General features: G+C 41.4%; 1 protein-coding gene and 1 long non-coding RNA gene across 2 annotated transcripts; one reads left to right on the top strand and one right to left on the bottom strand.

Annotated features, from left to right (window-relative positions):
* Window positions 1–1,077: 1,077 nt before the first annotated feature.
* On the top strand, window positions 1,078–13,728 carry sil1 (SIL1 nucleotide exchange factor). The gene is made up of 10 exons (XM_048543507.2): window positions 1,078–1,189; window positions 3,005–3,109; window positions 4,316–4,454; window positions 6,494–6,614; window positions 6,962–7,061; window positions 8,512–8,703; window positions 8,784–8,905; window positions 10,685–10,781; window positions 11,988–12,152; window positions 12,610–13,728. The coding sequence occupies exons 2-10, from the start codon at window positions 3,023–3,025 to the stop codon at window positions 12,961–12,963; spliced, it is 1,377 nt and encodes a 458-aa protein (XP_048399464.1). The 5' UTR covers window positions 1,078–1,189; window positions 3,005–3,022; the 3' UTR covers window positions 12,964–13,728.
* On the bottom strand, window positions 13,191–17,749 carry LOC132210480 (uncharacterized). Its single transcript, XR_009446626.1, has 2 exons — window positions 17,455–17,749; window positions 13,191–13,456 (listed from the first exon to the last, which is right to left on the bottom strand). It is a non-coding gene; the product is annotated as an uncharacterized LOC132210480 (long non-coding RNA).
* Between the last annotated feature and the right edge of the window lie 486 nt (window positions 17,750–18,235).

Raw genomic sequence — 18,235 nt, 5'->3', positions numbered from 1 at the left:
TGTTATCTCGGATTCTCCAGCATCTGCAGTTCCCATTATCACTGATATATTTTTTCATCCATGGTTTTATATTCTCCTCCCTAAGCAGAATTTTCCAGCACAAAACTACTGAAATGGAGGCCAGATTTTCTGGTGACTGAAGTAAATTCTGAATTGGATCCCAAAATAAGTTCTAAGGAAGGGTCGCCTGACCCGAAAACGTTAACTCTGATTTTTTCTTCACTGGTGCTGCCAGATCTGCTGATCTCTTCCAGCAAATTTTGGTTGCGTCCCTGATTTACAGTATTAGCAGTTCTTTCAGGATTTTAATCCCACAATGTCACTTTTTCTGAAATTGCATTTCCCAGTTCTTTCTAATATGCCTCCTGAAATAATCCAGATGATGTTCATTCAAAAGAAGGTAATTTTAGATGGAAAAAAAAATCCACGTTGAAGGAGAGAGGCTCTCTCAGTGCTGTCTGGAAGGGTCACCGAGGAAATCTGCTCTCATGTGTTTTGCATACGGGGCAGGGTCCCTTTAAGGCGTTGTCCCTTTAAATTATTGCATCAGCAAGCATGCAAATGCTGTGATTGGCTGCCTGGTAACTATGCCAAAGGACGTGGCCCTTCCAGAGGAAACCAAGTCATCAGGAGGAACTGGTGGTGGTGAGGAATTGAGAGAAAGTAACTGAAGGAGAGCTGAGTTGATAGAACAGGATCAAGGTGAGGTGAGACAGAAGTCAGCACATAGGGATAGGGATAGGGATAGGGATAGGGATAGGGATAGGGAGAGGGAGAGGTGGAGGTGGAGGTGGATGTGAATAAGGAGGCAGAGGCAGAAGCAGCAGCGAGAGGAAGGTGAATGCATAGGGTTAGGGGAAGCAAGCAGGCAGGGGCGTGAGTGACAGAGGGTAAAGCGAACCGGGGGAACCAGCCAAAGAGATTGCACTCACCTCCTTCCTGCTGGTGCTTGGAAAACAGGCTCGGAAGTGAAAGAGAAAGCAAGGGGAGAGAGAGAGAGAGAAAGAGCTGAGTGCACGGGGACGGGGTAAGGTGAAGTGTTGGGAAAGCGAGGAGATAGCGGTAGAAGCTGGGGGGGGGGGGGGGGGGGAGGGTAAGGAGGTGAATAAATACGGCAGGCTTGCTGAACGGAGCCTGCGATCTTTCTGTAAAGACGCTGATCCCACTTCTGACCATCTTTCCCCAGTTGGTAAGTGAAAGTTTCATTTTTGTTGTTTTCAACGAGTGTTTGTTTATCCCTAGCTAAAGGCGAATGAGTTCTACTCGAAATTACGTGTGCATGAGTGAGCCACACTCTAATGTTGTATGAAATCTTGTCCTGCTGATGAACAACTCGATCTCTTTTCAGGTGTCTCAACTCATCGTTTGGTCATTCACGCCACAAAAGTGTCCAGGAGTACAATGACTAGATAGATAATTCAGATTTCTGGTCAAATGCATAAATGGAACATAAATATAATTTTTTGAAGGAATTTGCTGTTCCCAGTTGTTTTTGTGAACATGAAACTATTGGAATGATATAAAATTGTGGGGTTAGATTCACAGGCTTATGGTGTGGAAACAGGCCCCTTGGCCCAACTTGCCCATGCTGGTTAGTTTTTACAATGACTCTAGCCCCTGCATTTGGTCCATGCCTCTCCATCATCCATATGCCTGTACCTGTCCAAATGTTCCTTAAATCATAAAATTGTATTTGTCTCCACCACTACCTCTGGCAGCCTGTTGCAGACACTCTCCATGCTCTGTATGAAAACATTTTCCCCTCTTGGACCTTCTGTTTTTTTTTTGTATCTGTCCCCTCTCTCTGTAAATGTAAGCTTTCTTAGTTTTAATCTCCCCTACCATGGAGACAAACTGTTGGTCAGCTACTTTTATCTGTACCCCTCTCATGATTTTATTATAGACCTCCATAAGGTCAACCGCTCTGGGGGGAAAACATCTCAGCCTATCCAGCCTCTCCTTTATAACTCAAATTTGCCAGCCCAGGTAGTATCTGTGTAAATCTTATTTACTCATTCTAGTTTAATAATAGCCTTTCTAGGGTAGGGTGACTGCATGCAGTACTCCAAATGTGGCCTTAACAGTTACGGCAAGATGTCCCAACTCCTATACTTGATGCTGTGACGCATGTTGAAAGCCACTTTGATCACTCTGTCTGTCTGTGACAGCATTTTCAAGGAGATATGAGTCTCTACCCCAGATCTTTTTGTTCTGTAGCACAGTCCAGAGCCCTACCATCGACTGTGCCAGTCCTAGCTTGGTTTGATCTACAAAACACAACACCTTGCACTTATCTAAATTAAACTCCATCTGCCATTTCTCATCCCAGATGATCAAGATTTTGCTGTATTCCCAGATAACTCATTCACTGTCCACGATACCACCAATCTTGGTGTCCTTTGCAAAATTACTGGCAATGCCTCCTAAATTCTCAGTCAAATCATTTCTTATAAATGATAAACAATAGTGGACCCAACACCAATCCCTGTGGCAGACTGCTGGCCACAGGTCTCCGGTTTGGAAAAACTACCCTCTGCCTTCTACCTTCAAGCCAATTTTTTTATCCAATTGGCCAGATCTCCCAGGATCCCATGAGATTTAACCTTGCTCAACAGCCCACCATGCATTACCTTGCTAAAGTCCATGTAGACAATGTCTACCACACTGCTCTCATCTACTTTCTTGGCTACCCCTTCAAAAACCACAATCAAATCAGTGAGACACCATTTCCCATGAACAAAACAGTGCTGACTATCCCAAATAATAAGTCCTTGTGTGTCCAAATGCTTGTAGATCCTGTTTTGAGGTAACTAGAGATGAACAAATGCTGGCATTGCCAGCGAGAGTGATAGTGACATGGATGGGGTGGGGGGGGGGGGGGGTGTGGTGGTGAGGAAAAAAGCAGCTAAGTGAAAAGGGGTGGTATTGAGTTCGTAGTTTGATAACTGGGTTAATATAACTTTAAGCTTGCATGTTTTCACAACCCTGCATTATTGCATCGTAGATTCCAGAAGTTCTCACAATGAAGCTTGGTTGTTTCAACCTGGTCTTGCTCCTGATTTCTGGGCACTGTTTGAATTACTGTCGGAGTGAGAATGGGCAACAGCAGGTAAGAAAGATCATGAAGACTTAACTGGTTTCTGAGAATAAGGGTAGATTGGAGTGGAGCTTTTTCTGAATGAGGTTCTCCTCTGTGTAGAAAAATGTAAGCCTTTGAAAGTTGTAGACAAATCGATTGTAGTGTATTCATTCAATTATGAATCTTCTGCCTGAAGGTGCCTTTTTGGCTCATTGTCTTGATAGTTTCCACTCTGAGACACATCCAAAATTTTTAACAGGAATTAAACCTATACTGTTAGTCTTTTTCAGAACCCATGCTAGCTATCTAGTCAACTGATGCCAAATAGCTTTATATACGTGTGATACATTTCTTGTGCCTTTTGTTTCAAACATCATCTGTGCTGCATATCCAGCTAATTACTACTTGTGCAGTGACTAGTACCACAATAATGGAGGGTGATGCAGAAGAACAATGGTAAATTAATCTGGTGAATGGTTTGACAAGACCACCTCTTCAAATAATCCCTTGGGATTTTTTTTAGTATCCTTTGGAACAGGCAGTTTCAAGTTTTGTCTAAAGGCCGACATCTACAATGCAAAACGTGATCAAAATTCCACCAACCTATTAGCCTAAATAGAGATTCACATCCTGGCATGCAATTTCAATCTGTGCTTTCTGATTAAGGGTTGAGTGAGTTTGCAGTAAACTGCTAGCCTACAGAAAGGGGTAAACCCATATTTCTCTCAAACTAAGGACTACTGGAAATATGATCACTGGCAGAGATGGAGTAGAGCTTGTTGAAAGTGAACATCACTTAGTGTGGTGACAGTTTTGTTGTTTTTGATGCTGTAGTTCTGCACTATAACCTCGTAGTTCCCAGTTTTGTTTGGGAACTTAAAGCAAAAATTATACCAGGAAAGATGTTCAAATTTTTCTGGTAGTTTGTAAAAAGATGTGTGGATATACTATTTGGAATATTTCCAGCATATTTGGAAAATCTTCGTTTGTTTCTTTCACCCCCTTGAATTGGCTCATTAGAGAGTGGGTTTGTATCCAGTTAAGGAAGGTAGGCTTGCTAAGCTTGATGGCCACTGAGGCCTTCCAGTTTTGAAAGAGCAGAATGCCAGTTTGATTTCCTTAATTTCAATGCATACTAACTTGGCACCTGCCAACAAATCCTCTTGTGGCATCTTTGGAGAATTGAGGAAAGACTGACTTGTATGATACTTCAAACTATCTGTGTCTATCTCCTAGCAAGTTGCTCTTGCTGTGCTGGAACAGTCTGAAGAAAATCTTGGTGAGAGGAAGGAGGAAGCAACAGTGGAGGATGATCTGGACCCTGAGGACATGGAAGTCTTTTACCCAACTCATGATTGGCAAATAGTTAAACCAGGTAACCCTCCTGACTAATCGTTTTGATCACTTTGTCGCTTTCCCCTTCATGTCCAATCTTTGTGTTCTGAGGAACAGTCACCAGACTGGAAATGTTAACTCTGATTATTTCTTCACAGATGCTGCCAGACCTGCTGAGCTTTTCCAGCAATTTGGGAACAAAAAAAATTAAAAACAACTTCCTTTTGCTTTGCTTGCCTCCATAAGAATTATGAACAATTTTTTTGCCATTTGGGTAACATTCAACTGCTTTGGACAGCTCATTATTGTACAGTATCATACAGCTAAATGGATTATTCCTTTATGGTGGTGTTATTACCTTGGTAAATGAGCTCTGAATAAACCTATAGCTGGATTATTTGCTGCCAGTAACAGGAATTGCAACAGAGCCCCTCAAACTAAGGAAGCACCATGAACTTTAATTTTATACAGAAATCGAATCAAGCCAAAATAAGCTTGCATCATCTTTGTTACCAAATAGGATCTGCCAAGTCTTCCCAGTTGAGAAAATATACTTGTTGGGATTGTTTAATAAAGCACCTGAGGTATATATGGGAATGTTTTGGCATACCTCCCCTCTGAGACGTTACCTGGACTACCAAGGAGAATCCTGCTGACTGTGTATGTCAGAAACCAAAATGCTGTCCATGATTTTTCCATCATCCATTAGCAGTGCCATGTGTTTGCTTCAGTTGAAACATTGCTCCAGGATATAGAAGGGTCATGAAATTGCTCAGTGTTTGACAGGATCTTGCTTTTGTTCCAAAATTCACTGCCTTGTAAAACTCCAGATTGTCACAGTCAAGCTCTAATTTTTTGTCATGTTTGGTTGTCTACATTTATTTCGCTATACTAGATAACAGAAGGGACTGAAATAACAAAGTAGAATAATTTATAACTTGCAAAGGGAACTGGCTAGGTATATTTAAAGGAAAAATTGGAGTATCTATGGGAAATGAGGTGAGTGGGATTAATTTCTTAACTCTTTAAGAGGTGATGTATTAACGATAGACTAGTGTAATTACATGTTTCCAATTGTGGGTTGAAGAGGGGAAAAGAATCCCTCTTAAACCAGTTTGGTTGAACAATTATTGCCATCTTTCAAAGCAAGTAATCTGTGACACCGTTGTAAACATTGTTTGCACAGCTGCTGGTTTAAGCACGAGGTGAAGTGTAATCTGTGAGCTGGAGCTGAAGGGCTGTTGACAAATGACGATTCAGCTAGCAACAAGTAACTGGTCTCTGAATTACTCATCAGTTATTGATGTCAGAGGTGTTCTGCCTGTCAATAAGTGTGATTCTCAGCTGAACAACTCCTGACTATGAACAGGATAGGGAGAATCCAACAGGTCTCTGCCAGCTCAGGAAATTTTTTTTGCTCTCTGCTGTAAAAGTCACTTTAAGGCTTAACAAAAAAAAAAGCAGTTTCTTTTTTCTCTTAGCAGTTGTTGCAAACAATGACTTGACAACAAGTCAGAGACCTTTCCATGTAAATGTGATCCAGCCACCCCTTCTCCAGATGCCTTTCTTGGTTTGCAGGAGGGACGACAGATGCATTCTGAACAGAACAAAAATCATCTCAGCAGCTCCTGTGAGCAGACCGCTGAACTACTTTTGCAGTTTTCCCTCTGTCCATAACACACCGTGTGTGTGTGTGTGGTCAAGTTTAAAGGATTAGAGTTTCAACTATTCAGAATTGTTCAATTGTAGCTAGAGACTACCCTTACAATAGTAATTTGGGTTTCTGTTCACAACATGTTTATTGTCAACCTGGTTTAAAAGATGGTCAAATATGGGATTTCGTTCATATTTGAAATCTGTAACTTTAGCGATGACTTGCAGAATAGTGCAGCTTAATTTCCAGCACACTGTTACACTTCTTTTGTAGTAATGAACTTCTGGGAACTAGAACTATGCAGTACCACACAACAAGGTGCTATCTGAACTATAAGTGTAGGGAAAGTGCATGATTCCAGCTGTGTGCTCTTCTCTCTCTCTCTCTCTCTCTCTGGTGTTGTCAGTATTCTTCCTTCTTTCCAGGTCAGGCAATTCCTGCAGGGCTACATGTTCGATTAAACTTGGAAACTGGAAAGAATGAGGCAAAGATACCAGATGGTGAGACTGGGAAGACTGGATTGAAGTACTGGAAGCAAGGAAATAGGTACTGTAGAAACTTTAGATAAAAGTCTTGCTTTATGGTAACCAAAAAAAAATTGGAATCTTTAACTTGCAATCTGAGGGGAAATCGCACTTTCTTTATTTCTCTATCTCCTCCTCCTCTGGCTGCAGTTGGGACAGACAGTCCAGCAGGAAATCCTGTTATTTTCCCCCATTCCTCTTCACAGTGAGTTGAACATGAAGCCTCATTTCTGTAACTCACTTGAATTTAGCAGGACCCTCTCAAATCACTTGGAGTTGTGTGGGGAAACATTGCTTGGTCTCATTTTACTTTGCAGCTAGTGTGACAGAACGTTAGACTGTTGGTCATTCTAGTTTTGCTGTTTTCAGACATGGAATGGTGAATGTGGATTCTAAATCTTTCACAGCTGAGGAGTTGAAAAGGGCTTTAAAGTTAATGAAAACAGAAAGCAACCCACCAACTGAGGAGGTAAGGCACATTTAGAATGGAATGAACCACAGTATTCCAGCAAAGGATCTACGTATGTGTAAAAAAAATTTACTTTAATATATCATGGAAAATTTCATACACCTTTGTTTTATGAAATGTAATTCTACAAGTTGCTCTGCTTACAACTTCTACCTCTTTTAAAATTGAACTTTAAACTTATGAATACATTTTTTGTCCTTATTTAAACTGCCTGCAGAAACCAAATGTTTGCGTTCAGCTTAACTGATATTTAAATACCATCCCAAAGTTGAAATTCAACCATCACTTTTTTGTTTTGTGTGCTTGATCACTATATAAACGTAAGCAGAAGTTTAAGCTTAATCATTTTACTACTGCAGTTGAACCAGAAATAAGTTTTATTATTGTTTTCGTGATTGGTGGAAGGAAAAATGCTATAGGCTAAGTTTGACTCCAGTCAAGAGCCCTTGTTGCTGGGATTGAAAGCAGGTGTGAACCTCCTCCCGACCAGGAAGCAAGCGTGGCATTTGTTACTGGGGTCACCATCCAAAGGAGGACAAGCCAACCAGAGCGTGAACCCAATCTGAACTGGATACTTAGTGGTGCCACTGCTGAGGAGGTGTATGGAAAGAAGCTTGTGTTCCAGCTGGGTGCCTGCCCTAGATCAACCATGCAGAAAGATCCTTTCCTGTCTGCCTGGGAACCTGTTGAGAGGCCAGCAGTGTTTCTGCTGGTTTACCCCATGCTATGCTTGGTGTTCCCAACTAGGACAAAATGCTTGAATATATGGGAAGTGGCCTTTAATTAGGCACTGTAGTGGCTGTGTCACTGACAAATGGTAGGAGGACGTGATTCCCCACAATGCAGTGACCTGTGCTAGGAAATATGGATATTTTGAGGTTTACATTGTCATTGGTTGAAAGCTACAGTCAGTATGAAATGGACTAGAGATAATAGGAACTGCAGATTCTGAGATAACGAAGTGTGGAGCTAGATGAACACAGCAGGCCATCTTATATGCTGCTTGGCCTGCTGTGATCATCTAGCTCCACACTTCGTTATCTCAGATTCTCCAGCATCTGCAGTTCCTATTATCTCTAGTCCATTTCATACTGACTGTCATTTGGTTGAAAGCTACAAAGTGTGGAGCTAGATGAACACAGCAGGCCAAGCAGCATCTAAGATGGCCTGCTGTGTTCATCCAGCTCCACACTTTGTCATCATGAAATGGATGAGACCTGTGTGTGTGGTGTTCCAATCCCATAAACATAGTGACCATTGAATATTGCACTGACATTAACATATTGTTAGTCTGGTTCACTGTAAATTTTAGTCTCAAAGTATCCTTTGAAACAGCTGACTGAAAATTTAGTTGAACAAGAGGCCTTTTTTTTTAGCGGTAGTGTTGGAGGAGGAATTTGTGCTTAGATCTGCAGAAGTCCACATTTTATGCTGTGTTTTCTTTTATGAGGATCGTCAGGAGAAGCTTCGTGAGACATTCCGCCCAATCAAAGAACTGATGGAAGATTTTGAAGCAATGCATGTGGTGATGGAAACTGATATGGAAATAATCAATAAACTTATCAGCAAATTCAACAGCTCCAATGTGACACTGGAGGACAAAGTTGCTGCTCTATATGACCTGGAATACTATGTCCATCAGGTACTGGCAAAGCTTTGTATTACATAACTATTGAGAAATTGGAAGTGAAGTTTGACACTTTACTTTGTGGTTATTCCTAGGTGGACAATGCCCAGCATCTGATGTCCATCGGGGGGTTGCAACTTGTGATCAAGGCACTAAATGCAACTGAACCCCGTATTCAGGAGCACGCTGCCTTTGTGCTAGGATCTGCACTTTCTGGGTAATGTCTGTTGAAGTCTTAGTGGGATTTGATGTTTACAGAATGCAACTTCATGTAAAATTTAACTGATCAAGCACCAGGGTTGATCATCTTCTCAAGTCGGGAAGGGGAGTTGGTCAGGATCCTAGCTGGGGTTGCAAGCTGAAGCAACAGGTAGCAACGGCTGTCGTGTAACTCTGCATCCCTCCCCTTGTCCTCTCCATGGATAACCTAACCCCAAAACTCTCGACAATCTTTGAGCATTGCAGTGGTGTCACCAGGAGAAACAAGGGAGCAGAATGTTTTTGGGGAGCACTCTGACTATAAGTAGACTTCAGCTTAAAAATAGCATAAGTGAAATATTTGGCAGGTGTTGCAGCATCTGTAGAGAAAGGAACTTGGCTAATCCTTGAACGTTAATTGTTTTCTTCTCCTCAGATGCTGTCTGACCTGAGTATTTCCTGCTTAACAATATTGGCAAATAATGTGGTTGGACTGGTTGTAGTGTAAGAAATAAATCTTTACTATGCTGCTCCAATTTTTTTTGAGCCAGTGTTGCTGGATTTTTGGGAACATTGACATAGCGAGCAGTTTCTCCTTTGACTCATGATTTCAAAAATGGAGAAAAACAGGAAGAATAAAACAAAACTTCCAAATTTGAGGGATTAATAAAAGTTCTGTAATGTTCCCCTCAAAATTCTAAACTCGTTTGTTTTTCCTCTGGTGTTTTTCATTTTTGGAAAACACCTTGTGCTGTTAAGTAGCAGGCCTAACCAACAGCAGTTTTTTTTTTTGTTTTTGGTTTTAACAACATAAATGCCAATTTCTTAAACTTGCTGAGAACAAGCTCTAAGGTGCTATGCATCTACCAAATTATACTGAATCCCAATTCACTGTGTTAGCCTTGCCACAAATAAATTTAATCCTCACCAATAAGATATATGTACTGAAATGCTGTTATTTTGCTAGTAAATTGTCAGCCTTGGTTCAGTTGTAGCATTCTTGCCACTTGCATCAGAAGGTTTGAGACTCACGCTTGAGGCTTGATCAAATAATCCAGCCTGATTAGCTCCGCATTGCATAATTCCTTCAATACTGTTTTTTAGGATGTAAAGTCAGCTTGAGGCCTGCCTGTTATCAGATGAATGTAAAATATCTTGTGCACTATTTGGGGAAGGATGGATGGGTCCTCCCTGATATTCTGGTCCTTTATTTATCCTTGAACCTACATCACTAAAATAAGTAATGTAATCATTATTCTTAATATAGTTTCTGGAATCTTGCAGTGCACACATTTGCTGCATTTCTCTGCTTTTTTGAATTTACCTTTGAGCTGCAAAGCCTGCTGAGACCAAGAGTGCACTATTTGTGCACGCCTTTTGAATTAAACCAAAAATTAATGAACAAAGAAAAAGCAGCTCTTTATTAGTTAAGAGGGGAAATGTGTAATATAAATCAACTCTAATTGGTGTTTCCTTTTAAAATATGTTGCTGGAGGTGATTGTATTCTAGCTCCTGTGGTAATCAATGGTAATGTAAGGCCTCCAGTGTACCAATGGAGACTGAGTGTGAAACCCTGGATTTCTTACAAGCCTGTTTTCTGAAACCATTTCATGTTTGCCAGCTACTAAATCCATGCTTTTCAAGAATTTCTAAATGTGATTTGTATCAATGATCTCTCTGGTCAATTTTTCAACACTGATCATGCAAATATTTCCCCCTTTTTGGTATGCAACAAGATTTGAGAATTCATCTTTTTGTTAACTTTTTTTTTCTTTTTGTTTTTTATTTTCCTGTTAGCAACCCAAAGGTTCAGATTGAGGCGATAGAGGCTGGGGCTTTACAGAAATTATTGATATTGTTGGCAACTGATCAGCCAGTTGTTATGAAGAAGAAGGTATGGATAAAAAATTCCTTTTCAGATGAAGGTGAATCACTAATAGCAACACCAAGGTTGTGTCTTGTTTATTATAAAGGGTTTCTTGTGTCTGGACTACTTGCTCAAAAACAAATGTCAATAAAAACTGGATCCTAAGAAATGGCATAATATTAAAATGCGCACACAAGCCTGTTTCTGAGAAGCTTAAGTGTTTTTAATGTTGTGGGAAGGGGAGAAAGAATGCTCAAAATCTGGTACATTTACCTAAGCAAATATTACTCTTGATTCCTGTTACTTTGAAGTTGTATGTGCACTAGTCAGACAGCATCGTTTAAATATCGCTTTTTGATCTTGCATTCAGAATGAAAGGCTAATTCCCACTGTTGGGTTATCAACTTAGTTGGGGGGCCCAAAAACTTTCATTACTCAGTCTTTGGAGATGAGTGGTGGAGAAGTGGGCTGTTCAACCCCTTGTGCCTGTTCTTACATTCAGTTAGATTATGGTTAATTTATACCTCCAACTGCATTTAGTTGTCTTTGGTCCACATCTCTTGGCAACCAAATCACTGAGCACAGCATTTTAAAATGTTAAATCCTCCCAACATCAAGATTTTGGCTTGCAGGATTCTACATTTTCACTATTTGTATACAGCTGTTTCTTGGTTGCCCTGTCTAAAATTTTAATGCTGCTGACATTTTGGATTTAAAGATTTGATTAATTTTCCTATATCTACCTAAAATGATTCACCGTCTACCCTCCCAACTTAATGTAAAGCTCTGGTATAATTCATTAATATGTGCTGTATTCCTAGATCCGAAAAGCCTTTCTGTGCAGAAACTTAAGACATTACTCAAGACTGACAGAATGAAGCGTCATTTCCTCATTCCTACTCCTATTGCTTTAGGCAGAAGGTGATATCCGGTTAGCCTCCCACATTGGATTCCAGTTTTACATATTCACTCAATTATATCTTACAGTAGTGTATAATATCCCTTCTAGTGGAACACTAAGTTGAGCTAATTTCCAGGATGATTGGCACAAACTTGTAAGAAGTTCTTAGACTATTAAGAAACCTTCATCAAACCTTAACAAGAAGCCAAAACCCCAAGGTAGTGGGGATGTTGTTGTAATTTGGAAAAATAACAAGGGAGAGGAACTGTAGATTTTTCCAAGAGTGTTCATGGGTAAAATGCCTCCCTTATCTGTGCTTTTATTTTCTTCAGGCTCTCTTTGCGCTCTCATCACTGCTGCGCCACTTTCCATTTGCCCAGCAACAGTTTTTGAAACTTGGAGGCCTGCAGGTACTTGGGCAGCTGTTTCAGGCAAAGGGAATGGAGTCCCTGCGTATTCGAATCATGACTTGTCTCTATGACATGGTCATGGAGAAGGTGAGGAAACCGACTAATAGACTGTTAACAGTTTAAAAATCTGGAATTTGCATTATGCTGACATTTTAGTTGAGTGTACTATTCCTACAATCACAACTACCATCTTCTATTACTTTTGTTTTAAGTCACTTTTTTCCCCAGTTTAACTACATTAAAGTTGCATTCAGTTTGCTTCATTTTGTTAGTGTTCTTAAATGTAATCTTTCAGATTGTTGTCTTAAAATATGCTACTATAGATGCAGGTTGATGCTGTTATGCATAATGAAATAGTTGAGGACAGTTGTTTGCCATTGCAAATTTTTTTTGTTCCAATGCAAACTGTAATCTCCCACTTTTTTTTCTAATGGGGTAGTCAAACCTTTGAGCTGAAGCACAAGGCAAGCAATTCATTATAGTTTGCTTACTAACTTTAACTTCAACTGAGTGAATATTCAATTTAGTTTGAATTATTTTGCAGAAACTTATCCAAGAGACTGAAGACAATAGTGTTCAACACAAGGAGAAATGCCGTCAATACGATGAGGTTAATTTGCTATCGCCTATGCTGGAACAGGACTGGTGCACCCTGGTTCCCAAACTCTTGATATCCACAGAACATGACACAAGGGAAAAAGTTTTACGGACCATGAATCTTATGATTTCTTCCTGTAGAAGCGAGTACCAGGCTATACAGGGCCTGAGTTCCTTGCTGGACATGCTCCGATTAGAATATGAGGAGCTGGCTGCTGAAGAGCAGAAAGAGGGTGAGACAGATGGTTACTTCCTGGGACTCTTAAACTCTGCTAAAGACATCATTAAGAAGCTGGAATGATTGGTGCAAGAAATATGTGGAACTAGTTTCAATGTGAACTTTTTTTAAACTTTGAACCTGTGACAGTACATTACTGCAAAAGAATTTGCAGTCTGCTGTAAATTCAAACTACAGGGAAATTCACCTGTTCCCTTTTGGAATATATTGCAATGCCTTGATAAAGTGTGAAAATAATGTTTGGCTTAGTAAAGCCCTTTGTTATCCAAGTTGCTGTGCTCACTTCTGGCTTTGAGAAGTTGCTGCACTTTATGCATATATTTATTTTTCTGAAATGTTGAGTAAATTTGGTGTTTAACAAAGTGGTTTGGCATTAATAGACTTCTGAAGCTTCCCTTCTGCACTTGGTTTTGAACCTTCAATTCACGAAGATTTGAGTTGTTTTTTGGTCGGGTCAGCAAATATGACGAGCACCAGGCATGCCATAGATATCACTGTTTGTTCAGGAGTCTTCCTGTTGATCTTGCTCACCATTGCTGCTCTGTAAATATTGCTCCTGATTTTGGATCAAGAGCAGAGATAATAATTAATTAAATGCTAATGGCTGACAACTTTAAAATTAAAACTTCATGTCTAGTTATTTCAACTGTAAAATATTAAATTGTTATGAATTGTTTAATAGATGTGTTTTAAAAACATATGGAAGTTTTTATTTAAATTTGTTTCCACGAGTATTTGTGTTAAAAATGCCAGTCTACTAAAATTCCACAATGACCTTTTGGTGGTGAAAATGTTTAGGGTACATCTTTAAAGTTTTCTGTACCCAGAATAAATGAGTTGTTCTCAATGAATTGTTTCTTATTTCTGCTGAGATCAGATTTGATAGAACTTCTGCTTAGTGCTGACTGTCAGAAAAATGGCATGTATGAATTTGGGAACAGCACTAGCCATTCAGCAGATCATCCATGATCTGGTTAAAGTCTTATCTCTCTACTTTCCTCCCTGTTCTCCATAATGCTTGACTTACTGTCTGTCAAAATCAATATAACCTTTTGCCTTGAACAAATTCCATAAAACAGCAGACACTACATCATTAAGAAGAGAATTCCACAAACTAATGACCTTCACAGCATTTTTTTTTCCCTCCTCCATCTTTTAAACTTAAGGGCATACCTAAAAACTAAAAGACAACAGGAAAACTCTTGAGGGAGGACAGGACAACCGCCCAAAGAGGATCCCCCTCGTTCTCACACACCACCCTACCAACCTCCGGATACAACGCATCATCCTCCGACACTTCCGCCATTTACAATCCGACCCCACCACCCAAGACATTTTTCCATCCACACCCCTGTCTGCTTTCCGGAGAGACCACTCTCTCCATGACTCCCTTGTTCGCTCCACACTGCCCTCCAACCCCACCACACCCGGCACCTTCCCCTGCAACCGCAGGAAATGCTACACTTGCCCCCACACCTCCTCCCTCACCCCTATCCCAGGCCCCAAGATGACATTCCACATTAAGCAGAGGTTCACCTGCACATCTGCCAATGTGGTATACTGCATCCACTGTACCCGGTGTGGCTTCCTCTACATTGGGGAAACCAAGTGGAGGCTTGGAGACCGCTTTGCAGAACACCTCCGCTCAGTTCGCAACAAACAACTGCACCTCCCAGTCGCAAACCATTTCCACTCCCCCTCCCATTCTTCAGATGACATGTCCATCATGGGCCTCCTGCAGTGCCACAATGATGCCACCCGAAGGTTGCAGGAACAGCAACTCATATTCCGCCTGGGAACCCTGCAGCCTAATGGTATCAATGTGGACTTCACCAGTTTCAAAATCTCCCCTTCCCCAACTGCATCCCTAAACCAGCCCAGTTCATCCCCTTCCCCCCCACTGCACCACACAACCAGCCCAGCTCTTTTTTTCCCCCCCCACCCACTGCATCCCAAAACCAGTCCAACCTGTCTCTGCCTCCCTAACCGGTTCTTCCTCTCATCCATCCCTTCCTCCCACCCCAAGCCGCACCCCCATCTACCTACTAACCTCATCCCACCTCCTTGACCTGTCCCCTCCCCACCTATACTCTCTCCACCTATCTACTTTACTCTCCATCTTCGGTCCACCTCCCCCTCTCTCCCTATTTATTCCAGTTCCCTCTCTCCATCCCTCTCTCTGATGAAGGGTCTAGGCCCGAAACGTCAGGTTTTGTGCTCCTGAGATGCTGCTTGGCCTGCTGTGTTCATCCAGCCTCACATTTTATTATCTAGGAAAACTCTTGTATGCAACCTCTCAAGTCCCCTCCAGGTCTTGTATGTTTGAATAAGATCATTTTCCCATTCTTAGTTCCAATTGGTATATCTAATCTGATCCACTGTTCCTCAAGCTTGCAGGAGCATTTTTTTTTGTTAAATTCCAGGTACAGAAAGAAATCGATTTTCATGTGGGAGAAAAGTATTCTTTTATTTTGGCAAAAATTGGGCAAGAAGAGAATTGCATTTGATTCAATTAAGGTTGAATATCATTTCCAATCTTAAACATTTTTCTCTTTTTGTCTGCATCTCCAAATACACTGTACATAAACCTTTTTTTGTTCTGATTGAAACCAACAACTTTTTGGTTGAGTTAATATTTTAGAAGTAGTTCAATACTATACTTTCTCTTTTTTTAAAAAAAAACTGGCCCAGTAATCCAATTGCTTCAAAAGTGCATTGGGAATGATACAACCTGGAGGTTGTATCCATCACTTCTGCGGATGGGCAGTGCAGCACTGTCTTATCAGTTTGGTTTTAAACAGTCGAGATTGTTAGTCTGATTTTTGGGCCTTGGGTACATGTGACTGAATTCATAAACCACTTAAGACAGGGTTAGTAATTCGTGCTTTGTAATATACTTATTTTTAGAATTAAGTATTCCTGTGTATCCAGGTAGTGTCACAGCATGGAAACAGACACTTCAGTCTAACCAGTCCATGCTGACCATGGACCTAAACTGAACTTGTCCCAGCTGCCTGTGCTTGGCCCATCCCTCATCCTTTCCTACACGTGAACTTATCCAGATGTCTTTTGTCTGCTTTCCTTTTACTTTTTTTTTTAAAAAGTTGCCCCTTCTGACTTTAAAATTTTTGTTTTTCCTCCTCTTGCCTTTAAAACATGCCCCCTAGTTTTGAACACCCCCCTACCCTAGGGAAAAGACTTTTGTCATTCACCTTTTCTATGCCCCTCATGATTTCATAAACCTCAATAAGGTCACCCCTCAACCTTCTCAGCTCCAGTGAACAAAGTGCCAACAGCCCTTCCATTCTATTTTTTTAATATCTCAAACCCTCCATTCCTGGCAGTGAGATAGTGATGATAGAAGTGGAATATAAATAACAGATAGAGGGATTCTTAGCAAATCAAGGTAAAATTGTTGATCTGTCTGTTGAGTTAGATGCTGCCAGACCTGCAGTTAAGTTCCAGCATTTTCCATTATTTGATTTATAGCATGTTATTTTGCTTTTGTCAACGATAGCTGAAATATTGCTTCCTAATTTTAAATTATTGAATGGCCTTTTAAAAGTCCATCTATTTATGGTCTTGATTACCACACATTTTGATTTCAATTAAGTAAAAGATTTTTGCAACTATATTTAAACTGTTTTCCTCAAAGAATTTCAGTTCATCAAGAAGCAGAATCAGTCAGAATTCCTACAGCAGTTGAATAGGTCCTTCAGTCCATTGTGTCCATCCAGTCATCAAACATCCATCTATTCTAATCCTATTTTCTAACACATGGCTTGTATTCTTGTATGACGAGGTCTTTCAAATGTTCACCTAAACAGATTTTGAGGGTTTTGGCCTCTACCACCATTTTTTAGACAATGACTTCCAAATACTTACCACTGAGTGAACAATGTTTTCCTCCAATTTTCCCCCTACTTACCCTAAAAATGTGGCCTCTCTAAGGGGGACGATTTCTCTCCATCTACCTGTCTGTATACACCTCAATCAGTTTCCCCTTCTCTGCTCTAAGGAAAATGTGTCTAGCTTCAATTCTGGTGACATCCTGGTGGATCTCCTGTGAACCTTCTGTCAAGTGCAACCACATCCTTTTTCTACAGTGTGACAATTGGGTCATTGCATGCAGTACTAACTTGATGTTATATACAACTTCATCATAACCTCATAACAAGGTGTAGAGCTCAGTGAACACAGCAGGCCAAGCAGCATCAGAGGAGCAGGAAAGCTGACATTAAGGGGTCTAGGCCTGAAACGTCAGCCTTCCTGCTCTTCTGATGCTGCTTGGCCTGCTGTGTTCGAGCTCTGCACCTTGTTATCTCCGATTCTCCAGCATCTGCAGTTTCTACTATCTTCCCCCATCATAACCTCCTTGTTCTTTAGTCAGTGCCGTGACTAATAAAAGCAAGTATCCCACATTGATTTTTATTATTCTACTGCCTTGAGATATCTAAGGACGTGCGCACCAAAGTCTGCCTCATTCTCTATTTCCAAGGTTCCTACCATTCAATTTGTGCTTCTCTCCTAGGCAGTCTTCTCAAGATGCATTACCTCATACTTTTCAGGATTAAATTCCATTTGGACATCCGCTCATCTGACCATCCTGTCTATGATAACAAAGTGTGAAGCTGGATGAACACGGCAGGCTAAGCAGCATCTTAGGAGCACAAAAGCTGACGTTTCGGGCCTGATCAAACTCTGCAATCCTCGGGCCTCCTGATGCTGACCCCTGACCCTTTGATGCTGCCTGAAGCTGACCTCTGACCCAGTGGTGCTGCCTGATGCTGACCCCTGACCCTTTGGTGCTGCCTGATGAAACACCCTGCAATCCTCTGACCTCCTGATGCTAACCCCGAACCTGTGGTGGTGCTGATCAAACTCTCTGCAATCCTCTGACCTCCTGAATGCTGACCCCTGATCCTTGCTGCCGGCTGCTGACCTCTGACCCCGTGGTGCTGCCTGATGCTGACCCCTGACCCTTTGATGCTGCCTGATGAAACGCCCTGCAATCCTCTGACCTCCTGATGCTGACCCCTGACCCTGCAGCGCTGCCTGGTGCTAACCCCTGACCCTGTGGCACTGCCTGATGCTGACCCATGACGCTTGGCTGACCCATGAGCCTGCGGCGCTGCCTGATGAAACTCCCTGCAATCCTCTGACCTCCTGTCACCTTCAGGCGCGAGGACCCAGAGCCGCCCATCTGACGCCTGTTTGTTAATTTTTTTAAAAGAAACGAACACATCGAGCACGAGGCTCGCTTCCCTCCAGTCCCGAACCGCTGCGTCCGCCCGAGGCCCGCTTCGTGTGCGATCCCGAGAGGGGACGAGGTGAA

Source organism: Stegostoma tigrinum, chromosome 13 (genome assembly GCF_030684315.1).
Source record: "Stegostoma tigrinum isolate sSteTig4 chromosome 13, sSteTig4.hap1, whole genome shotgun sequence".
NCBI lineage: Eukaryota > Metazoa > Chordata > Chondrichthyes > Orectolobiformes > Stegostomatidae > Stegostoma > Stegostoma tigrinum.
This window is presented reverse-complemented; position numbering and strand designations above follow the sequence as displayed.